This window comes from Electrophorus electricus, chromosome 11, assembly GCF_013358815.1.
Source record: "Electrophorus electricus isolate fEleEle1 chromosome 11, fEleEle1.pri, whole genome shotgun sequence".
NCBI lineage: Eukaryota > Metazoa > Chordata > Actinopteri > Gymnotiformes > Gymnotidae > Electrophorus > Electrophorus electricus.
Genome location: NC_049545.1, coordinates 13,221,534 through 13,239,360, shown reverse-complemented (window position 1 = coordinate 13,239,360; position 17,827 = coordinate 13,221,534). Strand labels below are relative to the sequence as shown.

General features: G+C 39.3%; 1 protein-coding gene across 1 annotated transcript in view; it reads left to right on the top strand.

The window, feature by feature from the left end:
* Window positions 1-536: 536 nt before the first annotated feature.
* The window catches only part of ppp2r5d (protein phosphatase 2, regulatory subunit B', delta), a 30,769-nt gene continuing 13,478 nt past the window's right edge, over window positions 537-17,827 (top strand). The window contains exons 1-4 of the mRNA XM_027002545.2: window positions 537-628; window positions 1,699-1,782; window positions 3,932-4,106; window positions 14,265-14,464. Coding sequence (XP_026858346.1) covers window positions 602-628; window positions 1,699-1,782; window positions 3,932-4,106; window positions 14,265-14,464 — 486 coding nt within the window. The 5' untranslated portion in view covers window positions 537-601. The remainder of the gene's footprint in view (window positions 629-1,698; window positions 1,783-3,931; window positions 4,107-14,264; window positions 14,465-17,827) is intronic.

The window sequence follows — 17,827 nt, the reverse complement described above, 5'->3', positions numbered from 1 at the left end:
TAATAATTTGTGGAGTCTTCATCGAGGAAGCTAATGTGTTTAGAAGTTAATGTGAAACTCGGAGAGCTATAACTAGTTGTTTTAGGCTGTTCTGGAAAAAGAAATGTCAATAAAACTGAAAATCTTCACTGGGCTTTTGGAGTTAAAATTTAAAAGACGATAGTTTGGGTCAGCTTAGAGTACAAGTCTTGTGAAATCAAAGTCACCCACTGACTCGATGTGTTGCTGGGAGCTAAATGTTTAAAATTACTTATTCATAAAATCTGCAGTCATCAATGATAGCATGTTTTCTTTGAATAAAGGTGAATAATGAATGCAAAAATAATCTCAATTTTAAGCATGGTTAAATTCGTTAATTAATGCTGAACACTTGTAGCCAGCACCAACGGCGGTATCCCTCCCTCGTCGCCGGACTTCATTCGGAAAAACGAACCCAATAGTAAAATCATCACGCCTTGTCTCCAGGCCGTGCCGTGTGTCAACGACCAATGAAAATATTCTCGGCCCAGGAGTGCGCAGTGAGCAGGGGTGGGAACTGTCTGAGCGCCCGAGTGCTTTGAAAGTCTGGCTCGGAGGTACCGTGAAAAACAATACTCGCAAAATGCCCAATAAAGCGAAAAAAGAAAAGGTAAAGTATTTATCGCAATGCAGCTACAGAAATGGTGGTTTTGTGTTTGCATAACTGTAACATGTTAGCAACCACAGTTTATTTTTCATTTATCCTTAAATGCTAACCCAGGTGTCTGTTTTCTTAGAAAGGCCCGGTTGCTAACACTAACCGTTACTGTGCAGTCCATCTCGTTAGCCAAGTAGCTAGCTAGTGAATATAATTACTGTTCTTCAGCTCGTTAAAATCCGAGTAAGCAATTGCAGATAGCCGACTTCACGTTAATGGAATATTTGTCAGAATATAGATAGCTAGCTCGCTACTATTCTTTTTTCTGTTCATGTTTAGTTGTTATTCACCTCTCGTTTGGAAGAATCCCGATATTGTTAGCCAGCTAGCTTCCTAGTTGTCTGTCTTGCCTTGTCGTTTCAGTCGATATTTTAATATAGGTACCTTGTAGGTTTTCGTTAGCAATTTATGCAATTGCGTGGATGTGCAACTGGTTGTCTAACTCAACTACCAGGTAACATTACGTACATCTTAGCTAGCTAGCTAACGTTAGCAAGCTAACCCAGCTATTTTAGCTTGCTTTCTACCCCCCAATTTTTTTTTCAAAGCTTCGTTGTTGCACCAAGCAACCCTAATTGTGAGATTGGTAACACTGACAGCAGATTATCTCTAGCTAACCTTAGCAAGATACCTCTCTTGCTTGCTCGCTGTAATGCTGTTGTTGCATAAATACTCAATGCATCAGTAAGTTAAACCAAGTAACAAGTTTATTAGCATGAATATTGTGCGTGCTTGTGATCCTAGTTAGTTGAATGCAGATGAGCGACTAGAATGCAGATGAGCGGTGCATGAAAGTCAGTTACAGCGCAATGTTGTGCGTCAGTCCTGTCAAAAGTAATCTGTGCAGCTAACAACTTAATGCCTGGCTGTTAATTTGGTTTATGCTGCGTTTCCAAAATACGGCCCAGTATGCTCAACGATTTGTTAGTCGGTGCCCATTTGCAACTAATGATGTAATTTCAGTGATTTGACAGTGAGCGAGCTACACTCCGAAAAAAAGTTATTTTATTTTCTTTATATAGGAATCGGCGAAATCTGCAAAAAGCAGCACCAAAAACAGTAACGTGAGCGGTGGAAAAGATGCTGGAACTGAAAATTCAGATGAGGTAAAACAGAAAAACACTTCTTTTTTTTAATTGAATATGTAATTGGCTACAGTGACTCCGAGTAATGCCACACTGCATTTCAGGACATGGATAATTGAGATTTAAACACCAGTTTACTTGTGGCTACACAATGGTGTACTTTTCTTTACAATTAGAGAAACTATAGTAGTATATTTGCTGTGAGGATAACCTTAATTACTTTTAAATATTTGAGTAATGATAGTTGTGATATGCATGTTCTTCCTTGTTTGGATGTGAGTTTTATTATAAATTTCCAGGTAGAAGCATAACTGGATTACTTAGGATGATCAGTCTGGGTTGTTTGATGATGCATGATGCACACAGAGGACCATTAAAGCGCTTCAGCTGGGTTCACTCTGGAGTGTGTTTTGTCAGGAAGGGAGCGGCTAACCGGAGCAGCTGACCTGTGTGAGAGCAGGCGCCACAGCTGTGGTTTCTAGCTGAAAGCTTCTGAAGCAAAGCCCTATCTTGTTTCCTGCAAATTAAATGTTTCATACAAGAAAGAGTTCTTTTATCAACAGGCCATGCAAACGTTATTCAACAGATTGCAGTGACCAGTAGGTTACTAGGACATGCAGCAATTTATAGATAACAATGTAGATACAGTCTTTATTACCATCTGTGGTAATGTTCCAGAGGTGTATGAACACTTGGAAGGCAATCAAGAAATGAACTTGTGCATGTTAAAGGTTCTATAACTCTCCAGAGCTTGTTATGTGCTTGTAAAATCAGCACTGGTTATTTCATCTTAATTCATTAGATTCAGAGCAGGGTAATTTGTGGTGATATGTGCTACAGTGATATTATTTAGCAGGCTTTGTTGGTTTAGTTTTGAGGTCACTACTTGTTGCTTTTTTCTGCCTATAAAGGCTCATTTGTAAGAGTGAGCTGACTGTGGACATGGCAAACTTCGAAGACCTTTCTGCAGCTTGGCTAGATGTTAGTTACCATGTTATACCTCAGCAAATGTCTTAAGTGCAAACCAACCTAAATTGGTTTATTGCAATCCAAAATCGAAAAAGCAAATATATAAAACTGTGATGGCTTTTCAATGTCTTGTTTATTTATTATGAGTATTACTTGCCCGTATATTGGAGTGCTCAGTAAATGTGCCACTATGTCTGTATTTTGCCACACTATCACAAATGATTGGTGGTTTTGCTACCATTGGAGAAGTGCGCATCAGCATTTGGAATGGTAGCAGAAATGTCTGCATCGCCAAGTAAAACTGATTTAATGCCATGTTGCTGATGTTGAGATTCTTGTTTCTTGACAATCATGCAGCTGATGATGTGATGTGCTGGTCAAAGTACCTGCATTGTTCCCTTGCATTTGTGTGTTTGCCATGTTCTGGGGTTTTATTTATCCAGCTTGAGAAAATGGATGTAATGGATGATTATTTAAATGTTTCAAGAAACTTTGTTGCTGCAGTTTGTGGTTGGCTTATTTTTGATGGGTGCTGGGTATTTATGAAATGCAGATATTACTGTTTACGTATTTGTCATCTGCACTATGCTTAGCAGTGTTTCTCATCTTTACCATGCTAAGCATATATTTTAATTATTCCAGAATTAAGAATTTTGGCTTTTTTATTTTTGACAGATTCAAGAAAATCAACTCTAACATACGTCTAAACTAAACCTTAGATTCTCACCATTTAGAATTGTTTTCTTTTTTTGCTAGGTAAAGAATGTCATGGCTAATTTGGTACCTCATTCTTCTCTTGCTGTAATTGAACAGCATAGCTTACTTTACATGTGGGCAACTTCAAAGTCTGTCCATATTAACGGGGAAAAAAAACAAAGAATTGATCATGAATGTCTGTCGCTCTGATCTCATTTTGTTTTTTGACTGGATTGCAGCCTTTTAGCCACTCAGTCTATGTAACAGAACAATACATCTCATTATAGCCTTGAGTTCCTAGGAATATAATTTAACCATGAAACTCAATATTTTCTCAAATTCAAGTTTCACAAAGTCACATAATTCAGAATGATTGAGATCATGCTATATCTGCTCACTGATGGACAGAGACCAGGTTTCATAATTGAAAGTTGTTCCAATGTAGCATTTTCTTACTAAAGGTGAATATTTATGCAGCTTTAGTTTATTTTTATTTGTTGTTTAGGCACAGCAGCAGACGGCCAGCAAGCGTCCTAGCAACAGCACTCCACCTCCAACTCAGCTCAACAAAATCAAGTACTCGGGTGGTCCGCAGATCGTCAAGAAGGAGCGTAGACAGAGCTCCTCTCGCTTTAACCTTAGCAAGAACCGCGAGCTACAGAAGCTCCCTGCACTCAAAGGTAGAACAAAGCTTCCATGTATTCCTTTCACTGTTGATTACAAGGTATTACCAGACTTCTTTGGAGATTGGCTGCTTCTGATCAGCGCCTGGTTTAGCCTGTCTGACGTTGCAATTAGAGGCAGTGTTTTGTAAACTAGTGGTCCATAGAACTTATAGGATCTAAGGCCAGTGCCATGTGTACATTGTCATCTGTGCTCCCTTTCATGAGTAATCTGGTTTTGACCCAAAGGCAGGTGTTGGCTCGATGCTTTTAATGTGCACTTACCGGTCACTTTATTAGGAACACCCCTCATTCATATAATTATCCAATCATTTGGCAGTAGCACGGTGCATAAAATCATTAAGACATGGGCCAGGAGCTTCAGCTAATGTTCACATTAAACATCAGAATAGGAAACAATTTGGGGAGTGGGGGGGGGGGGGGGGGGGGGGGGGGGGGGGGGGGGGGGGGGGGGGGGGGGGGGGGGGGGGGGGGGGGGGAGAATCTTAGTGACCTTGACAGTGATGTGGTTTTTGAGGCCAGATGAGCTGGTTTGAATATTTCAGAAAATGCTGATCTCCTGGGATTTCCATGCAAAACACTCTCTAGGGTTTGAATAGAAAAGTACAAAACAACAAAAAACACCATTCAGTTAGCAGCAGATCTGCAGGCAGAAAATGTTTTGTTGATGAGCGAGGTCAGAGGAGAACGGTCAGACTCGCTTGAGCTGACAGGAAGGCTATAGTGAGCAGACAAGCATCTCAGAACATACAACACATGAAACCTTGAGACTGCAGGTTACAGCGACTGAGGACCACATCGATTTCCACTCCTATCAGCCAAGAACAGGAATCTGAGGCTTATCGAAACTGCTTAGTTTCAGACAAAATATTTCCTGGTCTGATGAGTCTCGATTTTTGCTGTGACATGCAGATGGTAGGGGCTAGATTCATGGTAAATGGCATGAATCCCTGGATATGACCAGCCTCGTGTCAATTGTTCAGGCAGGTGGTGGTGTAATAGTCTAGGGGATGGGTTTTTTTTTGGCACACATAAGGCCTCTAATATCACTCTAGCATTGTTTGAATGACTATTATCGCTGACCCTGTGCAACCCTTCATGGCTCCAATCTTATATTCACTACTTCCAGCATGATGCATCACAAAGCCCAAGGCATCTCAAACTGGTTATATGACCATGAAAATTAGTGTAGTGTACTTCTAGTGACTGGGGGTGCCACTGATTTGAATAGGACACCTTGTGGGATCCATGCAACATAGATCGATCTAAGGACAGTTCTGAGAGCAAATGGGATCTTGCTCAGTATTAGTATGGTGTTCCTAATAGAGTGTGTATTATTACTGTAAATGCACTTGTACCTGTTCATGAAAAATGCTTGTATAAAAATAACCCTATGCTATTTGGTGCATTTAGGAGAACCTTATACATTACTGTATGCCTTGATTATGGTTATTTGCAGTTTTCAAGAAGGCCAGTTAGGAGATTTAATATTTTTTCCATTTCATATTGTTTGACACACACAAGGAAGTAAAACTTGTAAAACAGTTTTGTAATAAACTTCTCTGTTAATTTTCACCATCTTTGTGCATTTTTAAATTGTTTATTAATACCGTGAAAATAAAATATTTTCCTCAACATTTCTCCATGGAAAGGAGGAGGCGTCCTTCCTTTAAACCTCTGGTTAAAGCTGCTTATACTTGCTTACTAATTAAACTAATGGCAGCTAGCACTCTCTGAGAAACCATGGTTTGTCAGCTGATTAAAAAAGTGGCTGACATCACTTAGCACTTTTCTGAAAAGTTTGAAACTTTGAAAGCATTCAGCTCTAGAAAAGAAAAGGGGGGGGGAGTCAGTTGGCTGCATCACTTTTTAAAAGCTGCTTTCTGTGAGCTTCCGTGTAAAACAGACAGTGGGAAATCGGGGGAGGGGATGTGAATGTAGTCGTATTCTGTTTAACTCCAAACACTGGAGTTCTGTCACCGTCTCCTCCTCATTCTGCCTTCATTTTGCGCTCTACTGCTCACTCATAGAGAGCCTCTCGCAGCCTAGCCAAGCAGAGCGAGAAAGTGAGAGGGAGCACGTGACCACTCACTAGCAGTAATTGGATCAGTAGTGTGAATGTGTGTAGTAAGTAGGACAGAAAGCTCATCACAACACTCCTCGTAGATAGGTGGTCTCCCTGCCAGGGGACTTGTAGAAAACACACATTCAAATGTAATGGACTTCTTAAGTTATGCTATTGAGAAATCGTGATTATAGCCCTGCACCAACATATTGGCAGACATTCGCAAAAAATGTATTAATGGTAAATTTATTCCACATGGATGGTAAGATTCAGGGGAGGCATTCCTAATACTTGAGCTGATTGCTTGTGATGTTTTTGTTTGCTGCACTGTGGCTTAGTACGCTGGACAAAGTTAGTGCAGTATATTTGTTCGTTAGTTTTGTTACATGATTGCATAGTTGTCTGATGTGATATGGGGGGCATAAAGACATTTCTCACACATTAGAAATTGAAGCATGTGTAGATGTATATCTGAAACTGAGCAGCCGTTTCACTGATTTAACTTGCTTGGCTTCTTCGTTACTCCCACACACAGTTAAAGAGCAGAGCCTGTTATGGTCAGCTGCTTAGTCAGTTGCATTTACATGTGTCCATCTAAAAATGATAGCATGCAGAAGCAGAGTGATATTCCATACAAGATCAGCACATACTGATGTCATGAAGAGTGACCTCTGATATGCACACAAGCCATGTTAAGGTTTCTTAGTTGCAATAATTACAAAATAAATACATTTAAAGGTGATGCAACACCTTAAACATGTTTTTTTCAGGAACCCAGGGTGATGAGGCTTCATTGCTGTTGCATTAATTTTAGTTTTGAAATAAAGCTAACAGTATTGTGATGAGAGAATTTTCCCTATACAGGTTAATTTACCACAGATGTGGAACCCTTGCAATGAACTTGTTCAGATCATTGATCTGTAATGGGCCTGACTTCATGAATCCTGTACTCGAAAAAAGTATTTATGTAAGCCTTTTAAAAATATCTTAATTATACTAGTATTTCTGAACTATAACAGTGAAATGTGGAAACAATTGCAGTGTACATCCCAGATTAACATCGGCAGTGCGCTATGTGAAACAATATGTGAAACCCGAAGCCCCCAAATAGCTTAAATCCACGATTGCTTTTAAATTAGATTAATGTTGTGCTTATTCACGTACAAAGTATGACTAATGACATTCCAGCATTTCTAAGTACTTTGCCAGATTTTTCCCCTTTACATGTAAATTAGGCAGATCTAATTATGGGTATGGCTTGAGTAAGCGTTCCCCTTTTTATCACAAGGCTGACGTCACTTTCTCCCTCCTACACAGCTTTCATCACACTTGAATGGTCGCTTTGAGTCTGACAAAAACTAGTGAATGAAAACAACCTAATGAGAAAGCTAACCTAGCGATCTTAGAATTCTGTGATTTAATTATTAAATTCAGCATGGGATTCAGCATGGAATTCAGCATGGGATTCAGCACGCTAGTAGTGTAGCAAGGAAGGGGTCTGGGACAGCGGGACTGCAGTCAAATGTGCTCATCAAAGTATTTGGACCATATTTGCACAGTTCTTGGATAAATCTTATCTGCAAATTCAGCTGTTTTGGAGCAGTGCATTATACTATTTCTATATTATTTTGGTGAAATTGTTCTTTTTCCCCCCCCCTCCACATTCAAACTTGGCTGTATGTTTAACACTCAATATTTTATACCACCTGGAACTTTTATGTTCGCAACCCGAGCTATCACTTTTCGAAATTAAATGTGCTGTGCTTCCATTCCTAACTTTGTGAGCTTTGCTCTTGTGTTAATGGTGCTTACTGTTTTTTGCTCTGGTGTTAATGCTGCCTGTTACACATATGGTCACTGAGCCAAATTCTTTCAAAGTGCTTGAATGAACCATCAAAGGAATGGATTTAAAAAAAGATGGAAAAAAATAATCTGGAAAGCCAGCATCAGCACTAACTGCAAGCATGTCTAGAGAAAGGTCAGGGTGGTGGGGGTGCCAGCCTGAAGATGGGGGGTAAATTGGAGTTAAAACGTTGGAGCTTTTGGGTAATTCCACAAGGTTTTTTTTGTTTTTGTTTGTTTGTTTGTTTGTTTTTACTTCAATGTAGTAGATTCACACATGCCATAGGTGTTGGTTATATGTTACTGAAATAAATAGTCATGATACCCACAGTGTGCTCTATAAAGCATGGGTATCAGTACTTCAGAAAACTGACATGCATCTTTCATAGGAAAGAGAGATTACCAATTCCATAGAGAGCCTGTCAACAACCACCAGTGGCTTTAAACATTTTTAATTTGACAGTATAGCAGCAAATGGCAGATTGTACAGTAGGATTCAAAAGACTTGAGTCCTGAGCACTCAGGAGAACAGTTCGGCCTCCCTCTGCTTTACTAAGCTTTTCTGACATTTTTGGAAATGGGTGGATCATTAAAGAACTAGCCGTAGTGGTGCTAACACCTGGAGGCGACAGTTAACAGTGCACATTAGTCATTAAGAGAAGAAAATGGCATGAACATGCATGTTAACAATTGAAGGAAATGCATGGAAATGTCAGAAATTCTCCAGAAGTAAACATCAAAGAATAATTTTTCAACTTGAGTAATAATTTGAATTGCTCTTGCAGTGTTTATTCGCTAAATACTTGAATTTAGACTCTGCCCATAGACTGGGCATAATTTCAAGGTATAATCTCCAATTATACCTAATTATAAAATAATCTACTATTTAACTGACATTACATTTGTGCATTCATTTGAGTGTTGTGTAGTGATGCCTTTCTGCAGGTCATTAAATGATTATTATTTTCTATGTTATTCACTTTGAGTGTTTTTCTGCAACAACTCATAAAACCTATTCTAAAAATGTTATATATGGCAATATATTTTGCCATATTGCCTTGCTCTAAAACACACTGCTTCTAAGAGTCATGCCACACAGACACAAGCTCAGCTGTAGTGACGTCCATGTTTGTTTATGGAACCATCAGCACTTGAGTCTGACCAGTGCATGCTGTTAGTGGTCTGGCACCAGTCCTGGAAGTCCACATGTCAGACAAACTGAGGAAGTCTTGAGATCTCTCTTTCCTGCTTTTGTGTAAAATATGCTCTAGAGAAGCTCAGTTTATAATACTTACTTTGTTTTGTAGAATGGTTATAGATTGGTTTTCTTTGTCTTTCTCTCCCTCTCTCTCTCTCTCTCTCTCTCTCTCTCTCTCGCTCTCCCTTCCTCTCTCCTCACATCCCTGTTACATATTTCTCCTTGCCCAGGCGTCACTATTTGTTGGGCCTGTGGTCTGACAGATGTAATCATGCCTTAGCCACCTATTGACCACTTTGTTACTAATGCCTGATGATGTAACCTGTTCATAAGTATTACCCTCATCTCTCTGTATCCCTCTATCCGTCAAGTTAATGGAGTATTTTTATCTGAGAGCTGGTTGCTTTTGTTTTTTTGCTTTTGTTTTTTAATCCAGGGGGTTGGGGGTGTTGTTGCTGATGAGTTGAATTGGCCCTGGAGGTGAGGATCATGACTCCTTGGCTGTACTGTTTTGTAGGGATCTTGTGCTGCTATGAGTCTGGGTACAAGCAGTTATCTCATCACTGTGCTCTATGAGGTGGAATTTTATGACCAATTCACCAGTAAAATGCTGAAAGGAGAAATTATATAGTAGTCGAGAGCAGTTAAAACTGTTCTGTTCAATATTTGAAGGAACCATAAACTAAGTGGCCTGAACCATCATGTTGTCTGTTGAAATATTATTGGGTCTATTGTGATAAAGATCTGTCAGCTGGCATTTCAAAGACCCAAAGTGAGACGTCAAGCCCTTTTAAGGTAGACAGTGAACATTTACTTTGTTGAAGAAAATGTAGTGACTGGTCTGTTACTTTATGGTACCCATGCTATTTTCACAAGATTAAATTCACTGTTAGTAAATTAGAGATTGTAGTATTTAGCTTTTATTGGGTACTATTTATGCCTTAGCCCACACAGAAACTAATGTCCTTCTTTCTTATGGTCTTAGCGTTACAGTGCCATGAGGATACTGTTGTTACTCTTCAGAAACATGGCTTTTATACTGTGTCATTGCGCAGTATTGGTGTGATGTGTTTGGTTAAGGTATTCACCACATGACCATGGTGATACAGAGTGTCTAATAGTACTGCTCTGTAACTATATGCTGGATATTAATTTCTAGAACATGGAATATGGAGTGCTACACTTCATGCCTATCTCACTATGTGAAAACAGCACTAGCACCCAAGACATTAAATTCAAGAAGGCTTCAGAATATTTTGCATTTTGGTGGTTTACTGGAAGATGAAACAAGGTCAGTCGCAGACAGTGCATGAGCATGCCAGACTGGCCACACTGACAGTGAGCATTCCTTTTTAAATGTATAAAACTGAGGTGCACCAGTAATAAAATTGTTTCAGTTTGGTCATGGTTTACATTTCACAAAAGTGTTTTTCTATTTCTATTCAATGAATTTCAAACATTAAGAATATCTCTGCTTTTGGAAACACCCACTTTCCTTCTTTTCTGTTGAACATTGTCAAATTTCATCAAAGCCCCTATGATACAGTAGTATTGTAATTTTTGGATATGTTGAGTAAGTTCATCCCACTTAAGTTTTTTTTTGTGTGTGTGTGTGTGCGCGCGCGTGTGTGTGTAATACTGCAATAATAAAGACATATGAATAAAGTCACCTGTGATCTTTAAAACTCCCCTTTTTTTCAACTTTTGTGGAAAAAATGTATTGCACATGGAGTTAACCGCAGATGGATACATTTGTTTGTTAGTCTTGTTTAATGTAAATGTGGATTCTTAGCATCAATGGATCACCATATCAATACCAAACAATAGTGAGATATTGTGTTCCAGCACTGTTACAGTGAATAAAAAACTTAATTCAGTTACTTTAACCTGATAAGACTTTAAACTATAACACATTACACTATTTTGACACAGGAAATAGCAATTAATTACAGTAACATGTTCCTTTGTACTGCACCTTTATTGTCACAGACCTGTTCTTAGATTACATTACTCTATCATACTTTCTGAAAGAAGAAGAAGAAAAAAAACATTTAGGACAAAATAACCAGTGAAACAATGTAGATATAGTCTTGAGTACTTTGGAGTGACATCTCTGACTCCTTACTTCACATGTGATACTCGAGACCAGAGTTGAAACTGGGAAAGTATTCTTCAGATTATGTTTCACTATACACTTGCTTTTATTGTAAAACCAAGAATGGACAATTATAAATAGACAGATGTAAAACCATGATCATCATGATTTAAGTTTGTATTATCAGAACTGATAATCACCAGAGGCTTTATAGCAATATGTGTTTCTAATATATGAGTAAACAGCTCATTTCTTTGAAGACGTAATGTAAATGTAATGTAATGTAAATGTTAGACAGGGTGCAGGCATGAGTAGTCAATCCCAGACTCATGGAGTCAGCAGCAGTGATTATTTAGCATGCCGTTATCATCCATTTGGCCAACAGTTCAAGAATTCATATGGCTGTGAACATTTCTGAAGTGGAACCTCCTGCCTCAGTTTGCAGTTTAAGAAGGAGGGGAGGATTATATACATTATGTCAACATTCAATTTGTCATTTGCTTGATTTTACACCTAACACACTTGTCAAAAGATGCACAATAAGAACTAATGTTCATTGTGTTATGAACAAGGCTCTGTACTACACTGCAAGCTGATTTTTCCTGACGGAAAGGACGTGCAACCTTTTAAACTTCACCTAGGTTTGAATGTACTGTTGGAAGGGAAAAAAAGGTCATTTATGACATTTTGTCTGAAATATAACAGAGCTGTATGGCAGAAAGAACTAAAGCATAAATGAGCTACACATGCGCATTGACATTACCAGACAGAAATATGTGGATCTGTGGCAGTTTAAATGACTAACCTCATGCATCTGAGTTGCTGTGGCACAGCAGGAAGCTTTATGGAATTACAAGTCCGGGGTTTCTGGCATATACCTGTTTAATCTGAACAGAGTACAACCTGAGAGATTTAAGAGAAAACGTAGTCCTTGAGTCAAACATTTGATTAGGTGGCGTAAAGTCAGGTTGTACTGTGTTTCTCATGTCAAATCTGTATGTTTTGACTTTAAGATCATACAATAATGAAAAAAGGGAACAATAAAATTAAATGCAGTTAATTTGTCAGCTGCAGAGCACTGGAGCTGAAACAGTCTTAATTCTTTTTTATTATGGCAGCTATATTTTTAAAAGACTTTAACCATACCTTGTGATCAAATAACAATCCGTTATGTTGTTCAGTAAAAGCAGATGCAATAAGCAGAATAATCAGTAAAAGCTGAAATAACATGTTATTGAAAATGTTACCAGTGTTGTCTGGTACATCTCAGATTTTTCGTTTGTCAGCTGTCATCCTGTATAACCTGTGGCTGCAGAAACTACTGTTATCCTCAATTGCTGCCCTGTTTATGGGTGTTTTTTCCTCTTATTGTTTTGCAAGCACTTTTGTTATTTATCATATATTTCTGTTTTTGTGCTGTCATTCATTAGTTGGACCAATGAAAATCTGGTACCTGTAGCAGTTCCTGACATACTGGAACCATTCCAAACTCGGCTCATATACAGATTTTTCCTTTGTATTTCTGTTCTCCTCCCCCACTAACCACATTCAGAATGGCTTTCCGCAGGTATTGCATAACAGCTCATATCTCACTCCAGTAGCTCGAACTGCAGGGTTGTTGAAGAATTGAAGTTGCTGAAGGAACTAGTAGACATTTGGCAAGGGACCAATTTAAAATTGGCCATTACTTCTTAGCAATAGTAGATTACCCAAAGGGTACTGATTTCATCACAGCATGAAATTCATTAATTGATTAATATTTTTTGTGATGACAGCAGTGTGTCTAATGAGAGATTAGTCTCACCATACCTGCTTTTTTTGTGTGTAGGAGCTGATTAATTTGACTATAAATGTCTCTGCTATATCGCAGCCGTATCGAGGAGTAGTGTACAGGGAGCAAAATGGGGAATTGTAATGCTTGATATTGCATATTACTGTAGTGTCTAGTATTTAAAAATCAATAAAATGCCATACTCTCATAACTGTAATAGCATATGGAGCTGTTTTAGAACCACCCCCTTGCTTGCAATAATGTTAGATTTATTCCTGTTCTGTTTATTTTTGTTTAGTAGTACTTCACACTGCGGCACTGAATATATAGTTAGCTACAGCAGTTGCAGTGTGGCTCTCTGTGGATGCCGTTTAGTATATCTTAGATTCGGTGGAGCTCTCGCCTGTGTCCCAGATTTTAGTTCCTCACTCTGCCCCCACTCTGTGCAAAAGTGGATCGATCCTACCGACCTCTTCCCATTACCCTGCACTGCCCCACCTTCTGTAGAGAATGACTCATCAAAAACACCTTTATTAGGTTGTCGTACCTTGATTAGAAATTTCTTTTAAAGTGTGTTTGTTTGGTCATGCTGGACCAAAGCCTATTAAATCTGAGAGGCTCAGAGATTTTACATATGTGCATCTCTGCGTGGGTTTGCGTGCATGCACATGCACGCTCATGCTTGCATGTGTGCTTATACAAGAGTTTTTGGAAAAAAAAGATCTGTTAAGATCACCTCTTAGAAGTGACCTTAGATATCAGAATCAGGTATACTGAATCAGGTTTGGTTTTGCTTACTGCTTTCAACACCAAAGAGTTTTCACTCACAGTGTGGTTCATTCCAGATGAGACATCGGGAACAGAAAATAACAGAACCATATGGAAGGGACTGGAGAAGTAATGTGTGGCATGCAGATCTGACAGAGCAGTGTTATTTTCCACAGTCCCTTGCAGGCACACAGGACCGTAGTCATGCAAGCACGACATTTACTGTCATTACGTTCAAGGTGAGAAGGTGGTTTCAGTGGGATCTAATGGTATATAGAACAGGCTATAGTGTCTTTAATGTGCAGTAGTGCGGTAAGAGAGGGTTAGATATCCAAGTTAGTCACACAACGGGTGGCTGCTTGGTACTTTTTGTAGCGCACACTGATCTTTGTGTGTTTTTTCTTTCTGAATTTCAGATGCCCCACCCATCGACAGAGAGGAGCTGTTTGTCCAGAAGCTGCGCCAGTGCTGTGTGCTCTTTGACTTCGTTACAGACCCTCTCAGTGATCTTAAGTACAAGGAGGTGAAGCGTGCTGGCCTTAACGAGATGGTGGAGTACATCACACACAACCGCGATGTAGTTACTGAGTCCATCTACCCTGAGGCTGTCATCATGGTGAGAGGGCACATGCACACACATGCCTGTTGTCATATGCTGTAAGATGCTGAGATAACGCCTGCACAAAAGCTTGCAAAGGGGCCTGGACCTCACAGGAAAAAACATTTCCTCAAGACTATTTATTCACCTCATAAAACAAGAATATCTCACCTAATTTTTAAGTCCATCCTTTTAGCTTCTAGATTTTGGATAAACACGTTGAGCCACCGAGTATTGCACGTTACCATTCTTACTCAATTTACAAGCATCAGCCTTCCTTCCTTTGGACAGTGCCCTAGTCTAAGGGCTTTTTGAGACTATGGAAACTATTTTATGGGTGAAACTTTTGACATGACTAAAAGACTGCTTCCACAGCATGAAAAAGATGCTGCTTAAATATGAACTTCGATGGTCACTTTGCTTGGGAGAATTTTATATATGACAAATTTTTACACTTACACACACACACACACACACACACACACACACAAGGTCCGAGTTGGCATTAACTCGCCTTTTTCCTGTTGCTCCCCCTCATCTCCTATTACTCCTCTGTCTTTGCTCCTAAATCTATGCGCTTAACTGGACTGTAGCAACTATATCTCTGGCCCTGTTGATTTTAAGAATGTCTTAGGATACTGGGACACGCGGTTCCCTTTCTCTTCATAATCTATATATGATTTGTTCTTCAGAATATATGGAGAATGGAGGCTAAGTACATGTAAAATCTGAGTCACCATAACAAGCATCCACTCAGTTATTTTACCATTGCTCAAGATCAGTAAATCCTAAAATACAAATAGGGACAAAGTTATTTGAATGGCTTTGTATTAACAGTGTTATTTAAAACACAATCTTCAAAGCGCTATTGTATTTTTTATTATGGCTTTTTAAATTATGGCTAATTCTGGCTTTTAGAGATATTTTTCCTGCTATCCTGTAAGTATTTCACAAAAACGCATTTTTTGTTCTGTACATTTGTAAGAAGTAGCTGACAGTGGTGTTTGCTTTTGGCATTTATTTACCATGGGGTTAATCATTTAATATAATCAAACTAGTTAGAGAAAAGTAGATAAAAAATCAAAACCTGTCTTCCTAGAAAAAGAAATCTGTTTAGCCATACCGCCTCTTTTGTGACTCATCTCTTGCGTCATGCTCTTAAATGACTCATCAAAAAAAAAGAAAGAAAAGTGCCCATCACTGCTGAGCACTGAATGGTGATCATGCATATCTCTTCTTTGATAATGTGTGTGTTGTCCTTCTAACTTCTGTTTGTCTTGAGACTCCACAACCGCAGGAACCTGGTAAAAAGCTAGTGAGACCATTTTTTCAATAAATGTCTGAGGGCTTCACATCCTCCCTTCCCTTATGTCAGCCTGGAACATCCTGTCAGTTGACAGTAATGACTTTTGCCTGACTGGTTCCTGGAGGTGCAAGGGGAAGCAGTAGATTTCTGGCCAAACTAGGAGACTGCAGCTTAGAATTTCTTTCTGGTGGCCCATCCCTGCCAGTCTCAGCAGAAGCCCATAAGCCAGGCATACTGCCCTTCCAGGGGCCCTGTCCAGCTCTCTGCTCCACTGACAGCTGGGAGCGTCTCTCTCTGCTCACGCGGAAATGATCACTAGGGAGTTTTGGTTAATTAGCCATTACAAATCAAGGCTTAGACACCTGCGCTTCCTCTCATCCATTTATAATTCAGAGCACATACCTGCTGTGACATGCACATACAAAATATACAAAAATATTCATAGGAAAAATTATGCCTGCTGTCTCTGTAACATCAGTATCAGCTAAATGGCTCTTAGTTGCATGTTGCAGCCACTTTCTTCAAAATGTTAGAATATATAAATAATAGAAACACCTTATAGGGGTTTGGTTAGAGACTATGTCCTATCTATTGTAGGCAAAACATGTAATAAAGCATTAAATAATTCATTTTCAGAATTTCTTGAAAATCTGCAAAAGCTGTAATACTTAATAGTTCATCAAGGCTCCTGTCTTTTTAAATACATTACACAACACAGTACACAATTTATAGGCAAAGGAAAGGATATTTCAGCCCAATATTGAAGAGGAGTGACATCCAAAAAACTACACTAATCACCGACTTTTTATAGAAACATTTATTAAATTTAACCACATAGTAGCAGCACAGTTATAGGCTATAGCCCATCTGTTACCAAATACAATATGGGATAGCTATTCCCCTACTCATCAGTGGCCAGTTTCTGACCGAAGGACTCCTGTTTGTTGGCTGGTTGTGAGTAGCAAATGGCTCTTAACCCTGCCATGACAGGGAGACATGTAAAAACAGTGCTGCATCCGAAGCATTCATACCAGTGCAAGACTCCCTCCCATAGCACAAGTACCAATGGTCTGCCAACAAAATAATATCTGGACAGCAGTGGTCCTGTTTTCAGAAACAGGGTGGAGGAGGCCTTAAAATCTTGCCTGGCAACAGATAATTGTACGCCTGTGTGACGTATAACGGGTTAAGGAGGATCCGGGGACGAGGCACGTTAAACAGAACATACGTTTTAATCATAAGCACAACTCAACACACACAAACACAGTACATGGGTCAAACACCGAAAACCTTGACGATACGACACGAGACTTATATACACTCATGACAATTACACACAACAAGGATCAGGTGCACAACACAAGCGGGCGTGGCAATATGGACACACAGACGCACACGCACACATTTGAGGGGGGAGGGGCTGTACCATGACACCTGTAAAAAACAAACAAACAAACCACCCATAAGACGGGTTATCCCATGAAATGGCCAAGTTCTGTAGGTAGGTGTTAAAAGTGGGTGGTATGATTAAGTACACAAACTTTCATTTCTTTCATTTCACCCTCCATGCCTCTCTCCTTTTATTGATCTCTCTCTCTCTGCAAACAACACTACTCAGTTAGAAGCTGTGTGCAGTCATTCTGTGTTCATGTACTCATTTTTTTAACGGTCTGTCCCATCTCTGTGGGAGGTAGTTGTAGAAAATGTCTGGCTCCTCCCTGTCTGGTTGTGTACACCTGAGCAAATATCAGTGCGACTCTTTCAGTCAGACAGAGCACAGCCACAGCACAACCACAGTGACGAAAATCACCCATCCTCCATCTAAGAGAATTTTCTTTTCAAGTCTGTCTTTACTGACTGATGTGTTTTAATTATTTTAGATTAATTGTTCCAAGGTTTTCTTTTCCTTAGTAATAGCAGGTCATGGTGAAAAGCATTGAAAGCAGTGAGGAATAAAGATGATATTGTGCTGCAGCTGGCACAGATAGCCACCTCAGTGTGTCACTGTGTTGGTTACAGACATGCTTAATAATGGAGATGCTGATTATCTTCTGTTAACTTTATTGCCATGCCTT